This window comes from Athene noctua, chromosome 4, assembly GCF_965140245.1.
Source record: "Athene noctua chromosome 4, bAthNoc1.hap1.1, whole genome shotgun sequence".
NCBI lineage: Eukaryota > Metazoa > Chordata > Aves > Strigiformes > Strigidae > Athene > Athene noctua.
The window spans coordinates 62,783,483-62,805,616 of NC_134040.1; the positions used below are offsets into that span (position 1 = coordinate 62,783,483).

General features: G+C 40.1%; 1 protein-coding gene across 6 annotated transcripts in view; it reads right to left on the minus strand.

Moving 5' to 3' along the window:
* The window catches only part of LOC141960314 (melanopsin-like), a 41,262-nt gene extending 21,551 nt beyond the window's left edge, over positions 1-19,711 (minus strand). For 2 of the 6 annotated variants that reach the window (XR_012633603.1, XM_074905565.1), the window contains exons 1-5: positions 16,674-17,033; positions 4,818-4,960; positions 2,396-2,529; positions 675-878; positions 79-250 (exon numbers count right to left, since the gene is read on the minus strand). Coding sequence is in view for 5 of the 6 variants with exons in the window: in XM_074905565.1 (XP_074761666.1) it covers positions 79-250; positions 675-878; positions 2,396-2,529; positions 4,818-4,960; positions 16,674-16,712 (692 nt within the window). In the remaining variant the exon portion in view is untranslated. Of the gene's footprint in view, positions 1-78; positions 251-674; positions 879-2,395; positions 2,530-4,817; positions 4,961-16,673; positions 17,034-19,140; positions 19,239-19,609 lie in introns of those variants that run through there. The other 4 variants (XM_074905568.1, XM_074905566.1, XM_074905570.1 and 1 more) reach the window with 4 other exon arrangements.
* Positions 19,712-22,134: the final 2,423 nt, after the last annotated feature.

The window sequence follows — 22,134 nt, forward strand, 5'->3', positions numbered from 1 at the left end:
TTTCTGCAGCTAAAAAATTTGGGAAGATCTTCTAATACAAGAAAATAGAGATTTACATATTTCAGCTACATTGCTTACCTGCCAGTACGTCTTATGGCCAAGAACATAAATAAATAGCAATGAAATATTATTATCAGGGGAATAAAAAACACGCAGCAACATAAAATCATGGTGTAACTTCTGTTTGCAGGGGAGTAGGTTACATAGTCCCACGTACAGGATATCATCAAGCCCTCAGGCACATAGGAACCTATGAAATACATAGAATACATTATTCACACATACCCCCAAATCTTGTGCCATTGATGATCCAACAACTAAACACTTAAAATAAACCCCATACTGTATACATATTCTTCAAGAGCTATGCTGGCTGTATTATACATGTGGTCTGAGAACGTGAGTGCACACACGAAGAGGAGGTCCTGACTGCCAGACTCTCAGATACACCTGATGGTCCATGTGCAATTTGTTCTGCTCGAATACAACCTGGGGGTAGTGGGGAAGAGGGTATCTGCACTGCAATAGGTGTAGATATACAGTATGACAACAAACCATTAGGTGGACACTAGGCACTCGAGAACTTATCAAAGAACTCATTTTCTTATACCCCAAGCAAGGCTAAAACAGACCACACAGGGAACGCTAGAAGAGATAGAGAGCAGACGACATACTCCACCCGAAGAGTGGAGCCACGCTCCATCCCAGTGAGTACAGCCACACGATGGCAATGATCTGCATGGTGCGTTTCTTTGAAGTCCACTGTATGGATCGCAGGGGCTTAGTGATCACAAGGTAGCGGTCAACAGAAATAGCTAATAAAGTCATCATTGAGGTTATTCCGAAGAGTGCCCCACAGAAAGCGTACAATTCACACCCTGAAGCAGAAAATGGTAATGTCAGGACTTTTTTAAAACAGATTCATGTTTTGTCTCAGAGCCTGACATGATAAACCTCCCCTTTTTTTCCTGGGTCAGGATTTCTTTCCCATTAGAAGAATTTTCTTAGCCCCACAATTTCAGTTATTAAATGTTTATTAGAAAAACCACAAATATTAATAAAATACAAATGTATGTATTTAATAAGTCCTACTCTCCACTGCGGGCTACAACTGGGAACCTTCTGTCAATGGAAAACTGCCTCAAAGAAAATCCAATCTAATTAAAGTTACATTTTCCTGGACTGTTGCCCAATATATTGATCTTAACAGGCTGCAGCAGACATCTATCTGCTAATGACAGATGGGTGTTTCAAAAAATTACTTTAGTTTATGTGTCTTAAAAAAGTAGAAGTGATTTAAATTTGGTGGCTAAAAGATCAGCTGTAAAACATAGCTCCAGCTCCTATTTTTAATAGCAGCACTTTAAAAAAAACTGACAGTTCTCATATGAAACAGGATTTTTTCCCCTCTTTACATTCAGGCATTGCGCTAGCAGATGAAAACTTGTAGAGATACACTGTCCCTAATTTGATTCAGAAACCTGTGCTGAATGATCACCGATTTTTGGAGATCTTGCATCACCCCGTGTTGTTATAGACAACGGCCCACCAGGAATGGGAAGCAGACAAAATACCAGATTCAACATTAAAGCAGACTTCTTCTAAAGTCTTTATAAGTAACCTGCAATATAGGACCAAATCACAGTCAACCCAAATCACTTGCTTCATTCATGGCAGCATGGTAATTTACACTGATTTAATCTAAGGGGATGAGCAAGACTAAAGACATCCTTGAACTATAGAAAAGCCCCTTCCGTGCTGTTAAATAATACATGGTCTCTGGGCTTGCTCCACCAATACACAACCACTACTTGGTGCAAATTTTCACCCAATGATGTGATGAGCAGTACCAAACTGAGAATTGAGCCTTCTGAGGAACTTGCTGTATCACATTTCAGCTATAATTTGAGCATACAACACCTTTCTTTCTTGCAGTTGGAAAGAAAGGATCTTAAATTTGCAGAGTCCTCAACTGACTATCATTATTTAAATATCTTAATTAAATGTGAGATTCCTAGACTATCCATACTAATGGACATTCACATACATTTCTAAATAAAAATATTAATTACCTCATAAACTAATACAGAAAAAAATATTTACGACTTCAAACTTTTCTATCCATATTCAGCCATAGCATCTGCCCTTACAAGCTAAAGGGTAACATCATTACATATTGATGTTAACTCTTTTCTTTCTAAAATAAGTAAGATCAAAAAATCAAATGCGTAACACAGAACAGGTGCCACCATGCCGACTGATGATGTCAAGAACTGGCATTGTCACTAAAGAGTCTTGTGCTGTTGTCTCCATGGCACAAGCCAAGATTGCTATGGCTAAAATATGCTGCAGACAGTGCAGAGCTGGTGAGGTACTAATTATTGTTGAAAAGTACCTATATCTCCAAGTATCCACTTTCTGTGCAAGCTGTTGACAAAGCACATGGGTGCCTGAGAAGCTGACATCAGGAAGTCACTCACAGCCAAATTCATTATAAAGTAGTTTTGGGGTGTCCTCAGCTTCTTGTTGCTTAAAAACAGGAGAAATACATGATTTTAAATAGACAAAGTGAATAGTTAACTTCATAATTTTGCTCACTAGCATAAACAAATACTACCCAGGTTGGAATTGGTGGTTGCTTATAATCAATCATTAATCGTCAGCCAATTACCGCAGCTACATGTGTAGTCATTTCAAAATTATGACTGACAATAGCAGGGGAGACAAAATGGATTGTTTCTTCAAACTGAGAAATCCATCTGTCTTGAAAAATATAGATTTGTTCAGGAGAAGAGCTGCTCCCCGTAAGTGCAGTAACCCTGAATGTGTCCTGCACTGCACAAGATCAGGTTACAGAGACAAAGGACCCGCTTTTGGTGAATTTTTAAGAGCTGCTAAGCTGAGGATTCACTGCATTACCACTAACTAAATGACCCTTTGCAAACTGCTACAGTACAGTAGAGCATGCACAGAGATTTGAAAAAAATACTTTTGTTCATATACATCTCATAATAGAGAACAAAAGCTCTCAGCTGCAGATCAACAGGCAGCATTAAACACCACCACAAGGAGTATAAAAGCAGCAGCCAGTCTGCAAGCAAAGTTTATCCAAAGAAAACAAACATCACTTCCATTTTTTTTTCCCCCACATCTCACCACCTCACATAGTCTTACTTCTTAAGAATATCTGGAGTTACAACCTCCTTGGAAACTTTCAGCTGGTATTCAAGATTACCCTTGGCCCTGGTTAAGAGCAATAAAGATACTGGTAATATCATAAAGAACCTCTCACTTCTACTTGGGGTTATTTGGTTGAATATGCCCTTGTTGCTCTCAACAGCAGAGCAACAGTTCCACTAGGAAAGTTAAATTAATTTGTGACTTCAGCTCACCCACATCTACCTTAAAACTGGCACTTTTATAATGAGAAGGTGTAACACTGAACTAACAGTCCCTCAATGTGAACCACTGTATTGGTTGCATGGCAAAGTGAAGAGCTTTGATACTTAGAATTTGAAATCAGGACTTCTCACAGCACTAGGTACATATATAATACAAAAAGAGGTGACCTGGCACACTCTGTGAGCCATAGGGAGGAAGCAGGATTTTATAAATAGCTTTGTTCTTGCAACCTGAATGCAGTAAGTCTCAACAGTTTGAAATAACTGTTTCTTTCCCCAAAACGCCCCTTTCACTGTATAAAGTTGAATAGCTGAGGCCTTTCCGATGTGCTTTAAAGTATCAGTATTTGCAGCTAATGAATTTGTTTCTTCATGCTAATAAAGAAATACTGAAAAAGAAATTGAGAAAGCCATCTCAATTCTGCTGCAATTCTAACAAAATCTTGGGTCTCATACCTGCCTGCAACAACTGGGTGAGAGAGGGTGCAGAGTCCACACCTTCACAGGTGCTCATCTGCCTATGGAGATCTTCCAATTTTGACAATTTAATGCTTTTATTACACCAGCTAAACCAAACAGATTTCAAGAAAAACTGAGAGCTTGCATTGCATTTCAAAAATCATGACGGTATCTACAGTTGCAGTGAATCCAATTTCTCCCCTTTCTCATATTAAAGGCCAGTTATTCAAAATAACTAAACTAATTGGTTTACCTTAAACATTTAAGAATAGGAATCTAACTCTAGGTTCATAACCCCACTGGTGTTTCTAGCATTGTAAGGCCCCTCTGCATCAACATGCATGATGACAGCAAGCAGTGAGCGAGGAGGATTTTGTGTCCCATCACAGTGTGGGACAAAAGAAGGGTATTTATTTTTTCCACGAGATTTTTGCATAGTCTAGTTGCAGTAGCTTTGGCTGTCTATTACAGTGTCAGAAGCCAAGTGAGCACACAAACTGACAGAAATCCTATGATCTGCCTGAAGCAGGGAATACACTGATGGCATGAGCTCATTTCATGTAGCACGTTGGTCCTTCCAGGACATCTGGGCTGCTGGGAAGAATGTCAGATTTTGTCAAGTATTTCTGCAACTTCTGCAGGGTGAGCAAGGAACTCTGCAACAGGGACACTGTGGTTTCTATCATTAAAAGTATTAAACTCTTCTTTAAAGTTTCAGTTGGAATTTTTCTATAACAAGGTATTTATTTTCTCATTTTCTTTGATTCCTTAAAACGTGAGGAACTTAAACTGAGGTTATCAGTGATGTGTGTGGATGGGGGGGGTGGGGTGGGGTTACCTCTCTGCCCCCCCATTTGTTGCCATCAGCCTTTGCTTGGAGATTTATTCCAACATCTGCACACAGGTACACATGAACCTCAAGGCCAGTCAGATTAACTGTAAAAGGAATTTTTGTACCTGTAAAATGTGTAGAGAACTAGGAGGTTTCCAATGATGCCAACGGAGCCAATAATGAGCACACATGTTCCTACTGTGTAAAGAACATGGTCGGGGATCTCTGCCTTGGTCACAGAGTATGGCTGCGTTCCCATGTTCAAACCCTGAATAGAAAACAGAGGAAAAGAAAGGCTTAGCCCATTCAGGACACTTTTTCCATTCGCTTCCACAGTTTGTGCAAATCAAATACACACCTTTGAGCAATTTTCACATCACCTGTAATCAAGTTTCCCTTAAGTAGCCTTAATTATTTTAACAGTACGTAGTTATATTTAAAAACAAACAAACAAACAACAAAACAACAAACAACAACAGGGAAAACAGACTGGAAAAAAAATACTAAGGAAGTTATGATGATCATGTGAAAAAGGCAAAGATGTGCTAGCATAAAACTTGCTCTGGGTAACTGCTGCACTAGCTGACAGCACAAACGTCAGTTCAACATGGAATAGTCCATCCTAGATTGGTTTTATTAGGAGCAATGAAACCAAATTCCACACTTAGAAACATTAAATCCCTCAGGTCTCCCCACATCCCTATCCACTAATTTACAGTGCTGTAAACACTGGAAATTTCCCATGGAAAAGTTAGAAGACCAGGGGTAAAACACCAGCAGTAGCATTACCTGTGTAAGCACAAAAACATTAAATAGTCTTGAGTTCTCTTTCACTGCCCTTTATCTCCAACACATGAATAAAACCACACCAACTCTATGTTTCTGGGTTTTTTCTTCAGAAAATTCAGATTTATCACTGGCTAAATTCAGCAGCAGAGCAGCCTACAGCTCATCAGTTCAGCTGTCATTAGCATTATGAACGAGAAGAGTTCTAATTGCCTGATGAAGATTCTTATTTACCAAGGAAAAAGCAGGTAAGCCATGCAGAGCGCTCGCACATGTGGTCACATCTGGACAGCTTAGTCAAAGGTATGGCACCGTGTCACAGCAAAGGACCTGTTTTGCATTGCCACATTTCGCCGCTGTGCAGCAATGTGTGGGCTGTAGGATAAGGAGAGGAGCTGGGTGAAAGAACAGGTTCAGGTTGATAACTATCACCGCACTGGTAATATTTAAGCACCCATATGAAAATGGTGAGAACAGCTTTTTTTCCCCCCCCTGCTGCTAGCTCCTAATCTCCCATACTGCTGCTTCTCCTTTCTGCCTTCTATTATTTCTCATCCACCTATGAAGTGCACAAGCTATAGCTCCCTCCTTGTACAAAAGTTCCAGCTGTGGCCATTATCCCCTTAACTGCGTGATGACACTGAGGATACTCCACAGGCTGGGTTGCTTTCGGTGAAGCGGTCAATAAGATGCATAGCACACCCTGAGCATCCGCAAAACAGTGGGTCTGGAGCAGAAACGCTGACAGCAAAGCTCCTGAGGCTGATGTAGTAAATGGTACAAAAGCTATGGTTTCAAAAGCAAAAATCTGCTTTCAAGCCTTCTCGGTGGTCTGAAAGACTCTACCTATAATATGATGGCTACCACCAACCTGACACTTCACCAAAGGAAACAAAGCTGTAAAACTAGAAAGAAAGGGAGTGTCTGCTGGTGCTGGCTGCACTAGAGGTCTGTCACTGCTATCCCCAGTGATCAGGCAGCAAGAAAAAACATCACACTGTGTAGCATTTACCCTTGAAGAAGGTGTGATAGGTAGTGTAAGAGCAGGCAGTGCATGGGGACGTGGCCATTCGGCAGCACCAGGCACTGATGGCACTGTGTTCTCAGAGCGGGTCTGCCTGAGCAGCACGTAAATTAACCATGTCCACCTGTTTTCCTCTTCCCTTAAACCCAATCTTCTTAGCAGCGTGCATGCACTGAATCAGAACCCTGCCTCATTTCTGGCAATGCATACCAAAGAGGCTAAACGGAGGAGAAAGGAAAAGGATTCTTTTTTTTTCTTCCTTTCTATCTTACCTGTTAGGCATGCACAGGATTTACCCCTATATAGAGGGTTAATATATAGATATAGTAACTCAGGGCAAGTAGTACATGCCTGTCGCATGCATTATGCTTTACTTTACCATATGGGAATGCACTGTTGCAGAAACTCATTTGAGAAATGGACTCTCAATTTCACACCAAAAGGTGTCTCGTCTTATCTGTGTTAAAGAGAAGCTGACTTGGACGTTTTGGACTTGTTTATTCAGTTATGGGTGGTAAGCTGTGTCAAAAGCTGAAAAATGTCTCCTGTGACACATTTGTAAACTCAGATGACAGTTTGCTGGCAATACTGGAAGAAATATATTGATGCTTACAGAGTGGAATTTGGAAGGTAATATATAACGGGGATTACACAGAGCCTGCAATCTCAGTGAGAAGCTAAAGTGAGGGATGTTTAGATTATTCAAGCTTTGGAGAAGGGATCTTGCCTTCAGGGGAGTCCATAAAATACCACAGCCACTTTTGCTGCAGTGTTAATAGCCATAAGAACAACTTTAAGATGTGAAAGAAAAAATGGCTACTTACTGACTCTGTCACTGTTACCCTGACACAGCAGGATGTGGCAGGCATCCAGCTGGATGAAAAGTGGCAAGCTGATGAAGACAGAAAACCATTTGTAACACTGTAATTTGGATCTAAGAAGATAAATGTGCGTATCTATATATGTGTGTGTGTATATTTCAACAGAAAACCTCAACTTTGATAAAAAATAATTTCATTAAACTAGTGGAAAATTTCTAAATAAACCAGGGTAAACCAGTACAAATAGTTGCAAGCTAATCAAAGAGAATTTATACCTCATTTTACTCACATAATTTATTTCACTAATTTGACATAATTTCACAATAGAAAACTTTAAGAATAAAGATTTAAATATTCTTAAGGTTAAGAATTTAAAATCTACTCTCTTGAACAAATGCTGCTTTTCTAACACAGACCTGTTCTTGGTACAAGAATAACACCTAGCTGGAGACAAACCATCAGTATCATCAAGGCTCTAAGATATTCACAAAATTTAAGCTTTTTCTCTTTTCCTACACTATCACCTCTGAGAAGCTGGCCTTTTTAGTAATTTTGATTAACAAGCTAAATACTTGCTAATATAAATATTTTACTGTATGAAGATGAGGACTAGAAATATGAAAAAAATTTCTAAGCTTGGTGACAAGATTTAATGAAAAGCTGTTTTTTCCAGATATTCTCAAAAGCTGTTACCACTCTATGCATTTTTGGGTACTTTTAGTTTCTCCCGAGTAATAAGAATAAAATTAAACTATAGGAGAATATTCCAAGTTGCTGTGACTCTTCCCAACCCAAGAAAACCTAAATAATTATTACAAATGTTTCCAGGTGACATGGTAAGCAGGACAGCAGCTAAGTACAGCAGGTTGCGTTTGCTATAGTCACTGTTATGTCCCACCAGGTTATGTCTCTATTATCCTCTCTTAGCACCAAAATGATGTATGGTCAATAACAGCTGGCATGAATTAGCAAAAAATCAGTTTATGCTAGTGGAAGGGTCCTGCCTTTTAGACTTAGCAAAGTACAGATTTTGGATCCGTCTCATGCCACTGCTCTCTAACTGCTAGAGTACACTGTGCAGTTATACTTCAGGCTGTTCATTTTCATTTTATTGACAGTGGACTTAAGACTCCTTGAGAACACAATTGGAAAACTTACAAAGTTAAAAGACGTACTGTGAGATGCTCCTCCAGTTTCAGCTGTTTCACACTGCCATGGTAATGCACGGCTGCCCTGGATTCAGCACATCTATTACCTCACTAAGTTGTGTTTATGGGTGCTCATTATCATCGCTGTCATGTAATGTAGAATGAAAAGCCTGTTCTGTATAAACCACAGTCTTGCACCTTTTCTTTAATCAAGTGATTTAACATAAAAATAATGAAGGAAGGCATTACATTTTATTCGACCAATATATTGAATCTTTAATGGGTGAAGCAAGTTTTCAAGGGCTCATGTGAGATGGTTCACCTGTCCATTTTCCTCCCAGGTTGGCTCTGTCTCACTTCATTTGTGATCCTGGGACAGAATCCCAAGCACTCTGCTGAAGGCACATCCATTTCCTAAGTGAAGATTTTAAAGACACTACCCAGCATTGTTTCACTCAAAAATAGAAATGTAAACAAGCATCCCATGAAGATGCCAGTAACTGCAGCAGGGCCAGCTTCTAGCATACTTACCTATCCTGTACTTGCTTTGTTGGGTTCCTTCTAAATTAATGCTACAGTCACTTGTGCTTTGACGCTGTGAGATGTTGGACCTGACAACACACATAAACCACGATGTGGCCTTACCCTTATATGTGATGTGACTACAACATCAAATTGCTGTCACCTACGTGGCTGCTTGGAGGTCTTTCCTGGCAGGGTAACTAACAGATCTGCAGGCAAATGGAGGATAAACAATTAACAGCTGCCCCTCAACTAGCTGGCAAAGGAAGCAGGCACCAGATACAAAAATAAACTTGGTCTATTTCTCCCAAAATAATGATGGAAAACTTAACAGATGAGGAAAGTTATTCTATGAAAGCTTTTGTAATTTGATTTTTAGTGATATAATGATGTCCAAATAATTTCAGCCATCTGTTTCTGCTTTCCAGCTGGTAAGAGTAATAAAGATTGCAATGCAGAAGACAAAAAATAGTGGTTAAAAAAGAAGGACAAGGGCACGTTTTCTTTGATGGGTGGGGGTAGAAAATAATGGATTTAATTCAGAAATGGTGGTATGATTTGCATTAGATTCATATAAGAACATTTAAAGCTTTATTTATGCTTCAATTTTGGTCATGGATGCAAGCTCATCATGTGGAAATCATTTACACTGAAATGAGCTTAAGTAAGGGCTTGCTTACATGGGGGATTAATGTGCACTAACAGGGAGTGAATTAACAGCATAGCAGCCTCCCTGTGCTGACCTGCTACATGGATTCACATCACAGAAGTTTGATTTTACTGTACAAAAAACTTAAATCTATACAGTTACACTTGGAAATTTTAAAGAAAAATAGTCAACAGTACTTAGCGATGATGAGATAGGAGCGATCCATGCGTGCACGCTACCAGGCAGTACTTGCCAAGTTCCTTGTAATTTCACTGATGGTCAATGTAAGAGGTAATTTCAGTATAAAGCACCATCTGGTTTGAAATGATGACAAAATTTCAGGCTTAATGAATATCTTGTATGTAGGAGCTTTTTAATCAGCAAACAGAAGACTGTTGCTATGTGGTGACTACAGTAGAGCTAGCGATGGTCATAGATTTTTCAAAATATAATGTATTTAGAGTGAATACTTGTGGAAAATATTATTAATAGCTTTGTGTATAAAAAAAACCCCAAACAAACAAACAAAAAAACCCCAAAAAAACCCAACCAAAACAACAGCCTTGCTTGTTCTGCTTAACAGTACTACATTACAGCACCACACAGTAAACACAGATTAATTCAGTCCTCAGAAAGTCAAATCATCCACATGTGGAAAAGTTACTTTTATCAGACTCCAGGTAACACTTTTCTTCCACGGCTCATTCCAATCAGTTCACATGCCAAAGCCAGGACCACTCAAACGCATATTTATAGCATGCATTTAATCAAGACAACATCTGATTTAGTGAATAGAACAGTGAATTTGATTCAGTTCATCAAAAAATGACAAGAACAGAAACTGTCAGTGCTGTGTACAATAGGACAAATAGCAAAGGCAGCCAGGTACCAAAGTCAGGCATCTATTCCAGATCTAGGTGGGTATTTATCCAGACCGATGTAATAAATTTGCAAAAAAACCTTGAGAATTTTTTTCTATCATAAAATATGCATCTAGTTAACTCAATTCCAGCAATTTTTTCTGGGCTGTTACAGAAATGAACAGCCAGTGGAAAAAAAGCATTTAATATTTGACTTCAAGACTCTTTCGGGATTTGCATCCTTAAGATCCATGTTTAGCACAGCCCCTGCTTTGACAAAATGCTTTCTTTCAGGCCCTTATATCTGTGCTTAACCTTTTTTTCATAGTTGCAGACAATCTAATGGCACATGGCTGGGGGGGGGGGGTGGTAGAAAAATCTCAAAAGAAAACAAAGAGAAAACTCAAAACCTGATCAAGTTTTCAGTATCATGAGAATAAACCAGTTAGATACTCAACAAGGTAGGCAAACTCAGATGTCTACATATCCAGCCTTATGAGTCAATGTAAGCAAGGGGTATTAATAACTCTTATGTTTTATAATTAATAAGACATGATATAAAAAATGATTCACATGAGACCAGTATGGCAATCAGAAATAAACAATAAAAGTGAAAATAAGTAAAGTTTTAATATCTGCTTGTTACAAAGCTCTCTAAGAGGATACTTTCATCTCTGGAGACTGACTAAAAGAACCTTAACATGTGAAGTCTGTTCTAGAAAGCACATGGACATTGCTTTCTATGTATATCCCCAGCCACACCACTGAAATCGGTGATAAAAGACGCATTTGCTCCTCTGAGTACAAAAAACAAGTACAAAAGAACACAACAATAAAAAATCAGCCCAGCTGAAAAACAAGCTGGCTTGTGTTCCAGCTCGAGCACTGTCTGCACCATTGGGCAGGGGGCAGCAAACGTGATGCCTTACTCCAAGTTTTACAAGTCATTCTACTGAGCGTGCCTGCACAACCTGGCCTTGAGAGGAACACTGTGTTACTCACTCCCTTGTTTTTGTGGGGAAGAACTGGCAAGTAACTAGCACATTTTTTTTCCCTGCCTTAATCCAAATTACTATAATCAAACCTTGAGGCAATGGAATTTTATTCCAAGATGTGAAAGTTTTAAAGCAATATACCAAAGGCATGTTTTCCAAGGGTAGCAGTCCTGGTGTATTTGTATAATCAAGACAGGTAGCATTAACCAGGTTTTCACAATATTTTCCTCCACAGAAATGTGATGTTCTATTTAAACACATCCAAAGCTGACCTGAGAGCACAAAACCTAAAAGAACCAAATTCAACCATGACTTAAGCGTTTTTGAAAAACAAGCAAATAAAAAGCCCACTACCAGAAGCTGTTAATTGTGTTGAGGGCTCAGTCCATCTTCCCCTTCTCATCTCTCACAGGCTTGCACGCCAGCACAGCCAGTTCTTTAATGTGACCCCCTGAGACACTCACCATATTGTCCCCTTAGCCACAAATGCCTTCGAAATTATCTGATGCTAGGTCCAAATGCACCATAAATCTCAACACAAGCTACGCATGCCTAGGCAGGCAGCACGCTGAACAAATCTAATCAATGCTAACATTGCATCAAAACTAGCTGGACTATTGCAGTTCAACACATATTTGTTTGGCCATGAGGGAACAGATGACTGTTCGCACAGTGCAACAACAAAGCAGTAGGCAGAAATATCAGGATATATTTTTTAGAGCATTAGAGCATGTTAAAGAAAATAATGTGTCGTCAGAACATGACATTGATTTTCTTCAATATAGGAAATTTTGCAGTCTTGAGAGATCATTTATACGCTACAGCAAATAGTTTTTATCTTATGCATCATACTTTCATAGGTTATTTTTTCTCCCTCTGAGCATCTTACTGCTAACTGCAGCTCTTTAATTATCACACAAAGTTCACTTAAAAAAAGAAATCCCTTTATTCTATGTTTGCCACTCAGTGGTGAGAGTACTCTGAACTCAGTGGTGCTGTAACCCTTTGGCATAACATGGCCTCTTCACCTGAGCTGCTCTCCCCTCTCTGCCTCCTTTGAGCTCCTGTAGCTTGTCCTGTTCCATTTTACTCATCCCAGGCTGCTAGATGACTGCTGCTCCCATTTCACCAGCCACGGATGCCTCCAACCAGGGTGCTCCTGCTCCAGCCTGCTCACCATGCCTCAGAAGCAATGTCATGGGTTTCCACTGTTTGCTGATGGCAATGTGGTACCGCAGCACCCATTGCCTGCCCGGATCAAGCCCTCTCCCACTCCTGTGCCTTCAGGCTGAGCAGCGGGAAGTGCAACTGTCAGGTGTTGCTCACATTACTGGTTTTAACAGGAACACACAAAGAAATGTCTTTGCCTGCCCATAAATGTTGGTTCCACATTTTAAAATGCCGGTCTCTGCCAGTGGATATAACATCCTCCCCTGAGGATTCAAAAAGCTTGAACATATATTCTGGCTTCTAGACAGCTGAACCTTTATATTTTATTTCAAAGAAAGGAATATTTTCCTCCTTACTGTTGATAACAGAGCGAATCCTTCACCAGCCACCTCTGGCTTTATGCATCTCATCTAGGCGTTAGTAGTCTTTTCACTGCACTGTTCTGCTTCTCGGGGAGACCCACTCAGATGCTGCCAGAAGATCTGTGTGTGAAAACTGCTCTGAGAAATGGGCCCTGCATTTTAAATAGTTCCCATGAAAACAGGTGCTTATTTTTAAGGACTGTGAAAAAAAAATCATAAGCTGACATCAGCTTTTCAGAAGGTGATTACAAAATGAAAATACATCCTAATAAACCAGTTAAGGCAAGATGTTAATAACTTATACTAATCCTATATAGTCTTTCTAATTTTACTTTTAAAAGTACGTATATTGTGTATATATATATACACATATGTATACATGTAATTCTCTGATCTGTATTTTTTCTGTTCTGTCACCTGTGATGAAATGTGGTGAATGAGGAAGGAAGCACAATGATAATAGTAGAAATACACTTTGTTAACTACATTTCAGTGATATTTATTTACAATTTTTATTAGCTGAGAGTAACGAACTGCAGTTTTACCAGAGAATCTGTTTTACTCTCTACATTCCCTATTTATAAACAAACAGATTTTTCTTCTGCAGGAAATATTCTTAACTGAAGGCCTGAAACTGAAACCAGAGACATTCTTCACCAACTAAGGTCATTTCCATATTTCAATAAGAAATTTTGGTCATGGGTGGTAGAGTGAGGGTGGAGGGCAATTTAAAGCAACGCCACAGCTTCTTGATGCTGTTTGCATCATTCCATCATGTAAATTTAGGAACACGAAAACTGCTAGAACTAGTCAGATGAGAGTCCCACCAACTCCCATATCTTACACCTGAGAGTGGCAAGAGATGCTTTTGGGGAAGAACATGGGGAAGACAGCAAGTGCATGTTCTCAATCTGTTCAAGCATATTTGTGATAATTAGTGTGAACACTGTAGCATTCAGTTTCTGTTTAGATCAAAAAATGTCTAATCACTCTAAAATGAGGATTATTGCCATGTATTATCTGCTTGCTTCGGTTTAAAATTCCTCTATGCACGGAAGGGGGGTATGCAGAAGGCAGAGCCAGACTCTTTCCAGAGGTACCCAGTGAACAGACGAGAGGCAACAGACTCAAGCTGCAGCAGGCAAAGTTTTCAATGATACTGGTGAAACACAGAATCTTAATCTACAGAGAATTTCAAAATGTTGAAGTTACCCCTACTTGACGACCACCCTTTCAGCCTAAAATACTTCATGATGCTGGAAATAAAACCCTCCAAAGCATACAGTTAAAAACCACGGGTTTAAGACATAAGTAAAATGAAGTATTATTTCAGTTGTTTGAGGACAGGTGTGCTGTCTCAGCAAACTGAAAATCTTCCTACCTCCCTTCTTTTACTTTCATAAGGAACTGGGGACAGACAACAAAAGCCAAATGAATCTATATGCATGTTTTGCACCCAGATGCTGTAGACTAACTTCAGTAGATAATCCATACAGGGACCATATTTCTTGGATAGGAAGGCTGCAATAAGTGCTCCATTTCTAACAGGTTTTCCTTCTGTGGCTTTAAGTCATGCATGAAAAGACAGATTTCCAGAGGTTTTTAGGCACTTCACACCTATTGATTGCACTGGTGGCAATACATCTACTCTTTCTGTGTTGCTGAAAATAGTCCTTGGTGTTTATCTTCACTGTTAGATGCCTAAGTATCATGAAAATCTGGTTTTGGATTATTTTCTGATTAATTTTAGAGAATTTAACTGGATCTCTGATACACTGCTTAGTCCAATGGCTTGTGCATTTCAGTCTGACAGATTCCCACTAGATACTCTAAATACTCTGTTTAGAACAAAGCACCTAGCCACCACAGGTAATGGAGATAATGGAGATGACTGGAAAGAGAAGGAAATTGTCAGGTGAGATGTATTCAAGATGACCCATCTCTGCAGTGAAAGGCAAATATTTATTGCCAAATGAAAACATTTGGCAGTAGCACAATCTCCCTTAACTCTCAAACAGAAAAACAAACTCTCATCCAGGAAGGAGATAATTGCTTTTCTAGTCGCCTGGAGGATGAAGCACTTAAGAATTCTTTGTGGATTTAGCATTGCTGAAGGAACAAATAGACCAATGTCCAAGAAACACTTGAAACTGGCAATTCCATTTATGATTAGCAAGCTACTGCAGTACTTAAGACTTATTTCAGAGAAAGATTGAAGCAGCACTGGCAAACTAATAAGGAACTGCAATATGGGCATAGAGAGAAATTACAGCAATCAAAAGAGTCCCAGATTTATAAAACGCTAAAATAATAGAACGTGCTTTGACACCTTTGGTGGGAATAGGTGTGTATAATAAAGTTAACTTCTATAGCTCTCAGAAAACTTAATTATTTCGTGGCAGTGCTCAAAACAGTATCTCACACAAAAGCAAGTGCCTTTACTTTGATCTCGAGAAGCATCAAGACAACTTTGATATAGCAGTGAAGGAGCTTTATCATTTCCCTCTATACTGCTGTGTGTAGCACACTGAAAATAAAGATGATGTAGTTGGTTTAATGTGGTCTCTTGTTTTAATTCTGCAGACCACTTTTCAAGACTAAATGAAAGGCAACAAAAATTTTAGCACATTTTATTAGGAAACATCATCTTCCTCTCACACAATAATCTCCAGATACGGGGTGCATTCAAAGCAAGTTCCACATTGCCTTTGCAACATAAGCTTGGAACAGCAAGAACTACCAGAAAAGAAAATCTCTGCACAAGGCGGCTTCCTTTTCTGAGTTAAGGAGAAAGTACCAGTTTACAAAAAGAGAAGCCCACAAGCTGGTTAAATTCAAATCTGGTTTTACTGTGTCAAGTCAGAAAGACTCAGCCTCAGGGAGTCCCCACAAGTTTTTTCTGCAGAGCCCCACCTCTCAGACAAAACCAAGCCCTTTCTGAACCTTTATTTTTAAAAAGCATATAAGCAGGCCAGCAAAGTAATATGCACGGAGAATATCACAAAACAAACAAAAGTAAGTCTAACAAAACACTGTGTGTGTCTCAAGTCATGTTCATAAATAGATTTAAGCCCATGTCGAGCTTTTTTCAGTCCACCCAACTCCAGAAAAGCCTCGCACTAAAGAGCATCTCTCCAAAGAAAAACAGGTGCAGGGACAATCTGCTCACAACAGCTGTGAGGGTAAGGGAAATACTCTTTTTTTAAGATTTCTCCACAAGAAAAGAGCCCATTGAAAACAAATAGTTACTGTTAATTGCACGCTTGTATTGGACTTTACAGTAGTTTATTGCTGTTAGCTTTGTTATGATCAAATGGTAAACACTGACCTAATAATGGAGTTGAAAAAAAATTTCACAGCACTTCTACAGTCATTATGGCTGAATACAAAATAATTCTATTATAAACTGAGCTAATGATGGAGCTGAAAAGCAATTTCACAGAATTTGTACAGTTATTATGACTGAATACAAAATAATTCTATTATAAATGGATTACCTAAGGGTCTTGAAGCACCATCACACTGCTGCCGCATGCAGTGTGGAGGGACGGCAAATACTGCAGATTTTGCAGCCAGTTCTCCAGTATTTGGGACAACCTGCCTTCCCTCATCAGCTGCTTTAGGAGCAACTTACTAGCACTTACCTGCAGCAGTGCCACTCGAGTTTTCCAAAGCACCAGCATTAATCCAGGGGCTCCCTAGTGCTCTTGGTGTCACTGCTAATGCTCATCTTCTGGAGAGTGGTCTACTGCAACGCCAAGTCTTCTGGTCTGCATCCTCCATTAAACTCAGCAGCCTCCTGCAGGGCTCTGTCAGTCTGCACGGCAAACATCAGAAAGGTCTGTCTGCCTGTTTCTTGGGCTTTCTACTAGGGTATGTTTCAACTTTGCAAATGCTGTCAAACAAAGCAGCTGATACCATTCCCTGGGTCTGCTCTCAGCAGGAGAGCCGGTGACTCCAGGCTCGGACCTCACTGCAACAGGCTGCCGCAGAGACATACATAGTGATCCAGCTGCAAGGCAGCCCAACTCCACATACTCGGATCATGCCATGCATTCTGCATGCGTCACATCACGTGTTGAACTACTGACTACCATCCAGTATCAGGCATTTCTCACTGGTTAGTTATCTACTTGCTAAGAATGCTCTCAAGTACCAGTCTCTACCAAAGCTGCATGTGAAGTTTGATCAACATCTTTTTCTTTCAATGTTTCCCAGGGTGACTGGGAAACATAATAGAATTTATAAAAGGTGTCTAGTGGCCATGTTCTTGAGTCCTTCAGTAAAGTGCAGTCAGTTTGTTCAAGTAAGCCTGTCAGTGGCCTCTCAGCTGCATTATGAGTAACTCCTTTAATTCACTTGCACCAGAATTCTAAGATTTCCTACTTTTGGGGGTTCAGAGAGCTTGGCTTGTATTGCAGCTGAAATGAGTTGCAGTTCCATGTTTCTTGTTATGTTTGCATAACTTTGAGAAACTCTTGGGTACACTGATACCAAAGGCTGAATCATCTCATCTAGTAACATTGCTTTGTCATGCTCTGGTGGTTCAGGAATGTTATCAGCCTCATTTAATCACCTGCAATGATATGCAGACACACATTTCTATTCTGGGCCCAGTGTAGCATGAGCAATGAATTCTGCTTCAAACTCTGCTTGGCTAAGGACTTCTGGATTAAGCAGACCACCTTCAGCAGTCACACTCTTTCTGCAGGCTGGCACCCCAGCACACTGGAAGTACGGGACATCCTGGGGGGGAATAATGTGCAATCTCTGAAGGCAGTCAAACAATGTCAAAAAAGTTTCAACTTTAAATCCTTTGATCAACTGACTGAGCTATATTTGCACATACGGCTTTTGTACAGCTAAGTGTAGGGCAAGAGAAAGTAATATAGAATGTGAACTAGTTCAAAATTTGGCGAGTATATGACAGGGAACAAAACTTGGACTTCCTAGGGAACTTTAGAGAAAGTTAAAAAACAAAAATAACCTACACAGACACCATAATAAAGATGTGATTAAAAAGCCAAAATCAATTAAAAGTGAAGACCTTCAGCAGTGCCAGAACACACTCAGTGCATTTAAATAACTTGGAGTTATGAGTTACATGCTCAAACTTCTGTTTGCTTGCCACTTATTTATTACTTAAGAAGACTTTATAAAGAGCTTACCCAACTTTTTTTTTTTTTGTGATTTATTCCAGCACAATGACTTGTTGTAATAAGACAACATCCACAGCTTCCCTCCCAAGCTAAAGTTTCTCCCATACCATTCCCATAACCCTTTTTCTCCTACTCTTAAGACTAGAAAAAGAAACAAATATTCTTGGTAGCCTTCTTTGAATGCCAGGGCTGGACTGGCTAATGAAATTAAGTCCAGGCAAGTTATCAAAGGTAAGAGGAAACATTCTATTCTAAAATCAGTACAAAGTATTGTAATGGTATAAGGTCAAGTGTACACGGGGACGGGGAGTATGAGGGCACAGATACACAAATTCTTCATATTTAGTTTGCTGACCTATCTTAGTCTGCTGCCCCAAATCCTCAACTAATTTGCAATGCACATGAAAATCCTCTTTTCTTTACAAATGTTTTCAAATAATCCTAGCTAAACTTATAAACAATTGACAAACCTTCCTACAGCAGTTCATTTATGTCACTTTACATTAATCAGCTCCACAAAAGGATAACAACTCTCAGATCTGCTTTTTCCTTTTTCTTTGAAATTTTCCTACTATTAATGACCAGATCACAATAAGGTTTAATCAACTAGATCTTGATGACGCAATGAGTACCATCATGAGAAATCACCTGCTACATCCTCCCCTGCATAGTCAGTTTTCCCATCAGCCAAAACTCCAAATTCATCCTAAAAATCTAAATGAACCAGCACAGAGAAAATACATTTCCCTTTGGGGAGAGCTGGGTCAGCTGCACAAAAAAAATAAATCAAAACTCATTACATCAAAACAACCTCAATGTGATTTTTTTTTTCCTTTTAAAGAAGAAGCAATTAATCTAAACCATTCCTTAGAAAACAAAGCAGAAGAGAAACGCTCCCTTCCCTTCTCCCTGCCCAGCTCCCACTTTCTGAAGCCTTCCTCCTGGCACGTACTTTTTGGGTTCAGCTGAAAGCATCTCCCTTCTCTCCACACATCCGTTCTGTGCAGGACTGCCGAGCTGCGACTCATCCCGAGGAGCATTTGAAAACCCAGGGTTTAAAAAGCCACTTGCAGGCAAGCCCTCCTCTGCTCCCAGCTTGGCAGCTCCAAGAGCATATCGAACTGCAGCTCTAGCCCCCAGCGAGCCACCGATCCCATTATTCAAGCCTGAGTGGCTCCTCCATGACTGCTTTAAGTGCAAAAAGATGACTTTAAAAAAAGCCCCAAACCAAATACCCCACAATTTAATTTTTATTTTATTTTTTTAAAAGGATGGACACCCAGAGGAGCTTATTTCCAGGGCATCCCGGCTAGCTACCTCTGCCCAGCCCAGCCTGGGAGCATCCCGAGCCCCCAAGGGTACCAGCCCCGAGGCTGGGCATCCTCGGGCAGTCAGTGCGGGGGCTCTGCCTTGCTCCGTACCTGCTCCCCGTGGTCCTGGGCGGGCAGTGTGGGCAGCCAGGGATGGAGGGTGGCGTCTGGGATTTCCCTCGCAGCGATTTGCCTGTGGCCTCTTAATGCTTTTGCTGCGAGGAGCCTGGCTCTGCCTTCCCTATAACCCCCCTTTAGGTGGCTGAAAACTGCAGCCGAGCATCCCCCGCTGCCCCCCCCCGCCTCTCCTGGCTGGTCAAACCCGGCTCTGGCTTTCTCCTTGCAGGCCCTGTGCTCCATCCCCACGGCCCATGAACCCCTCACGGCTCAGTTAGGGTGGCTTTGCCCTGAGCAGCCACACGCCTTAACCCACAGCTGGGTTTCTCCCTGTTCTGTCAAGGAACAGGGACTGGGTATAAAACGTAGCTGCTTCCCAGCGACTCACCCTGGAGTTACCAAAATTCCATCTGCAGCATATGCTTTCACATTCAAGCATCACCTGTTCCAGAGACACTTGAATAACTGCAGAAAATAAAGTGAACACCACCAAATGAGGCACAGGAATTTCTTACCTCACAGAGCCTTGCTGGTGTTATGTTTGTAAAGCTGAACTCTTCAGAGGCACTGAAACGTGATGAAAAGAGCAGGGATCTGATGGCAGGCATGCTCTTCGAGAGACTCTTTTTCTTACACTCCGGCCAGAAAGACATCACAGAAATAGTTGCATTTCTATCCCTGTAATTTTTTCTTCATTGCATTGAAAGTATTTTCAACATAACTGGTTTCAGAGTTCCCCTTTTAAAAGACATGAATGGAGAGGATTTGTAAGACTGAGCTGTGTCTGGAGAAAAAAGGCTCGAAGTAGTAGAGAGAGGAGTAGAAATAACAGTTTTTAAAAGTTATTGAGGGACTTGCATGCCTCCTCCGTCTGGAGCATGACAGCAGTCACAGCTTTGCAGGACAACCTTAAAATTATTTCTGCCTCCCAGATTAGCTCTTTTAATTGATGATTTTAAAGATAGAAATCCACCCACAGACATAAAACTTACAAGTGTGGTGAACACAAATAAAACCACACAAATAATCTAAAAATGTTGGAGAATACAGCAGAACTTCCTAAACTGGAGGCCTAGATTTCAAAACAAAGTTTGCTTTGGCATTTAATATCCCAAAGACATGATGGATATGTTACAATAAAATTAATAATATGCCAGAACAGAAATTTAAAAAAAAAGTGCCCTAATGAAAACACAGTATGCTGTTATGTATTGTACTATAAAAGCCAGGATTATGGTATCATGGTCATACATAAATGTGTAGATAGTGGTATTGTATGTTGACCTTTATTACTTCATCCTTGGTTTCATTCCTTATTGAACCACCTTATTTCCATTCAATTATTTGACCTGACAGGTTCTACTTCCTTCCTCTGAAGATGCCCAATAAAACAAAAAATCGTATTAGCTGCTGTCTCTTACAGTTAGTTGTACCTTGGCATCTCGATGCTTTATTTTTCAGGTCCACCTGTTGACTTGATCTCTGTGAAGTGCCAGCTGCAGATGGGTTTGGAAGCCAACTACATTTCTTTCTATTACTTTATACGTTCCAAGCTCAAATCCACCAAATGACACATTAGACATCATAACAGTTACATAGTTATTTTTTTCTTTGTTCATTGCATCTCTCTGTTACCTAAACGATGCGATTCATTAGACTGCCTTTAATGCCCTTAAAAATATTCTGCTGATGTTTTACATGTATCATGAGGCATAAAGTTTTTGCTTACAACTTTTTCCATAAACATTGGCTTTCAGAGGAAAATTTATACAAAATTTCAGAAGTACTGTATACCGTCTTTGCAGTTTCAGAACCGGTAGATTCATAAACTGTTGGCTGATAGCATATTTTGTCAGTAATGTGTTTTAAATCTTTTTCAAGGCAACAGAGGCCACGTGAGAAATTATCAGCCCTCTAACAACCACACGTGGGTTCTCTTTTTTTCTTTACTTACACAAATGTGGAAATGCTGCTCTCTGAAACAGTGAGACTCCTGACAAACTCTTCAGATGTCCTTTCTGAGGAACTGCTCGCTTTGCTCATGTTGTTGTTCATTCTTACATCTGCAAGTTGGAGCTGAAACTTCTCTGAGATCAGGCCACTGCACACAATACCTCACAGAGCTGGACTCAAAATGAACCCTTACTTTGTGTGAGATATTCTAATTAAAGCTAAGAATTGGATCCCAAGAGAAAGTTAAATGCCAACCAAAGCAAACTTTTTCAAGCTTCAGACTTGTTTAGACTGACAGAGTTTTGACTGACAGTTTGAGTTGGCTCCATGAATGACAGCATTTAGATGCAACTAAGCCTCCATCTAGAGGCTTACTGAACTGCTGTCACACACATCTCTCTTGCCTGCACTCAAACCAAGATTAGTTCTTCATCAGGCCTTTCTATGTCAGCTGTTTGTAATTAATCCTGGGACATGGGAAAATATGGTAAATCAATCAAGTAAGCACAACCAGACAAAGTATTTGCACTCACTGAGCATAATGAACTGCATTTGCATGCTTAAAC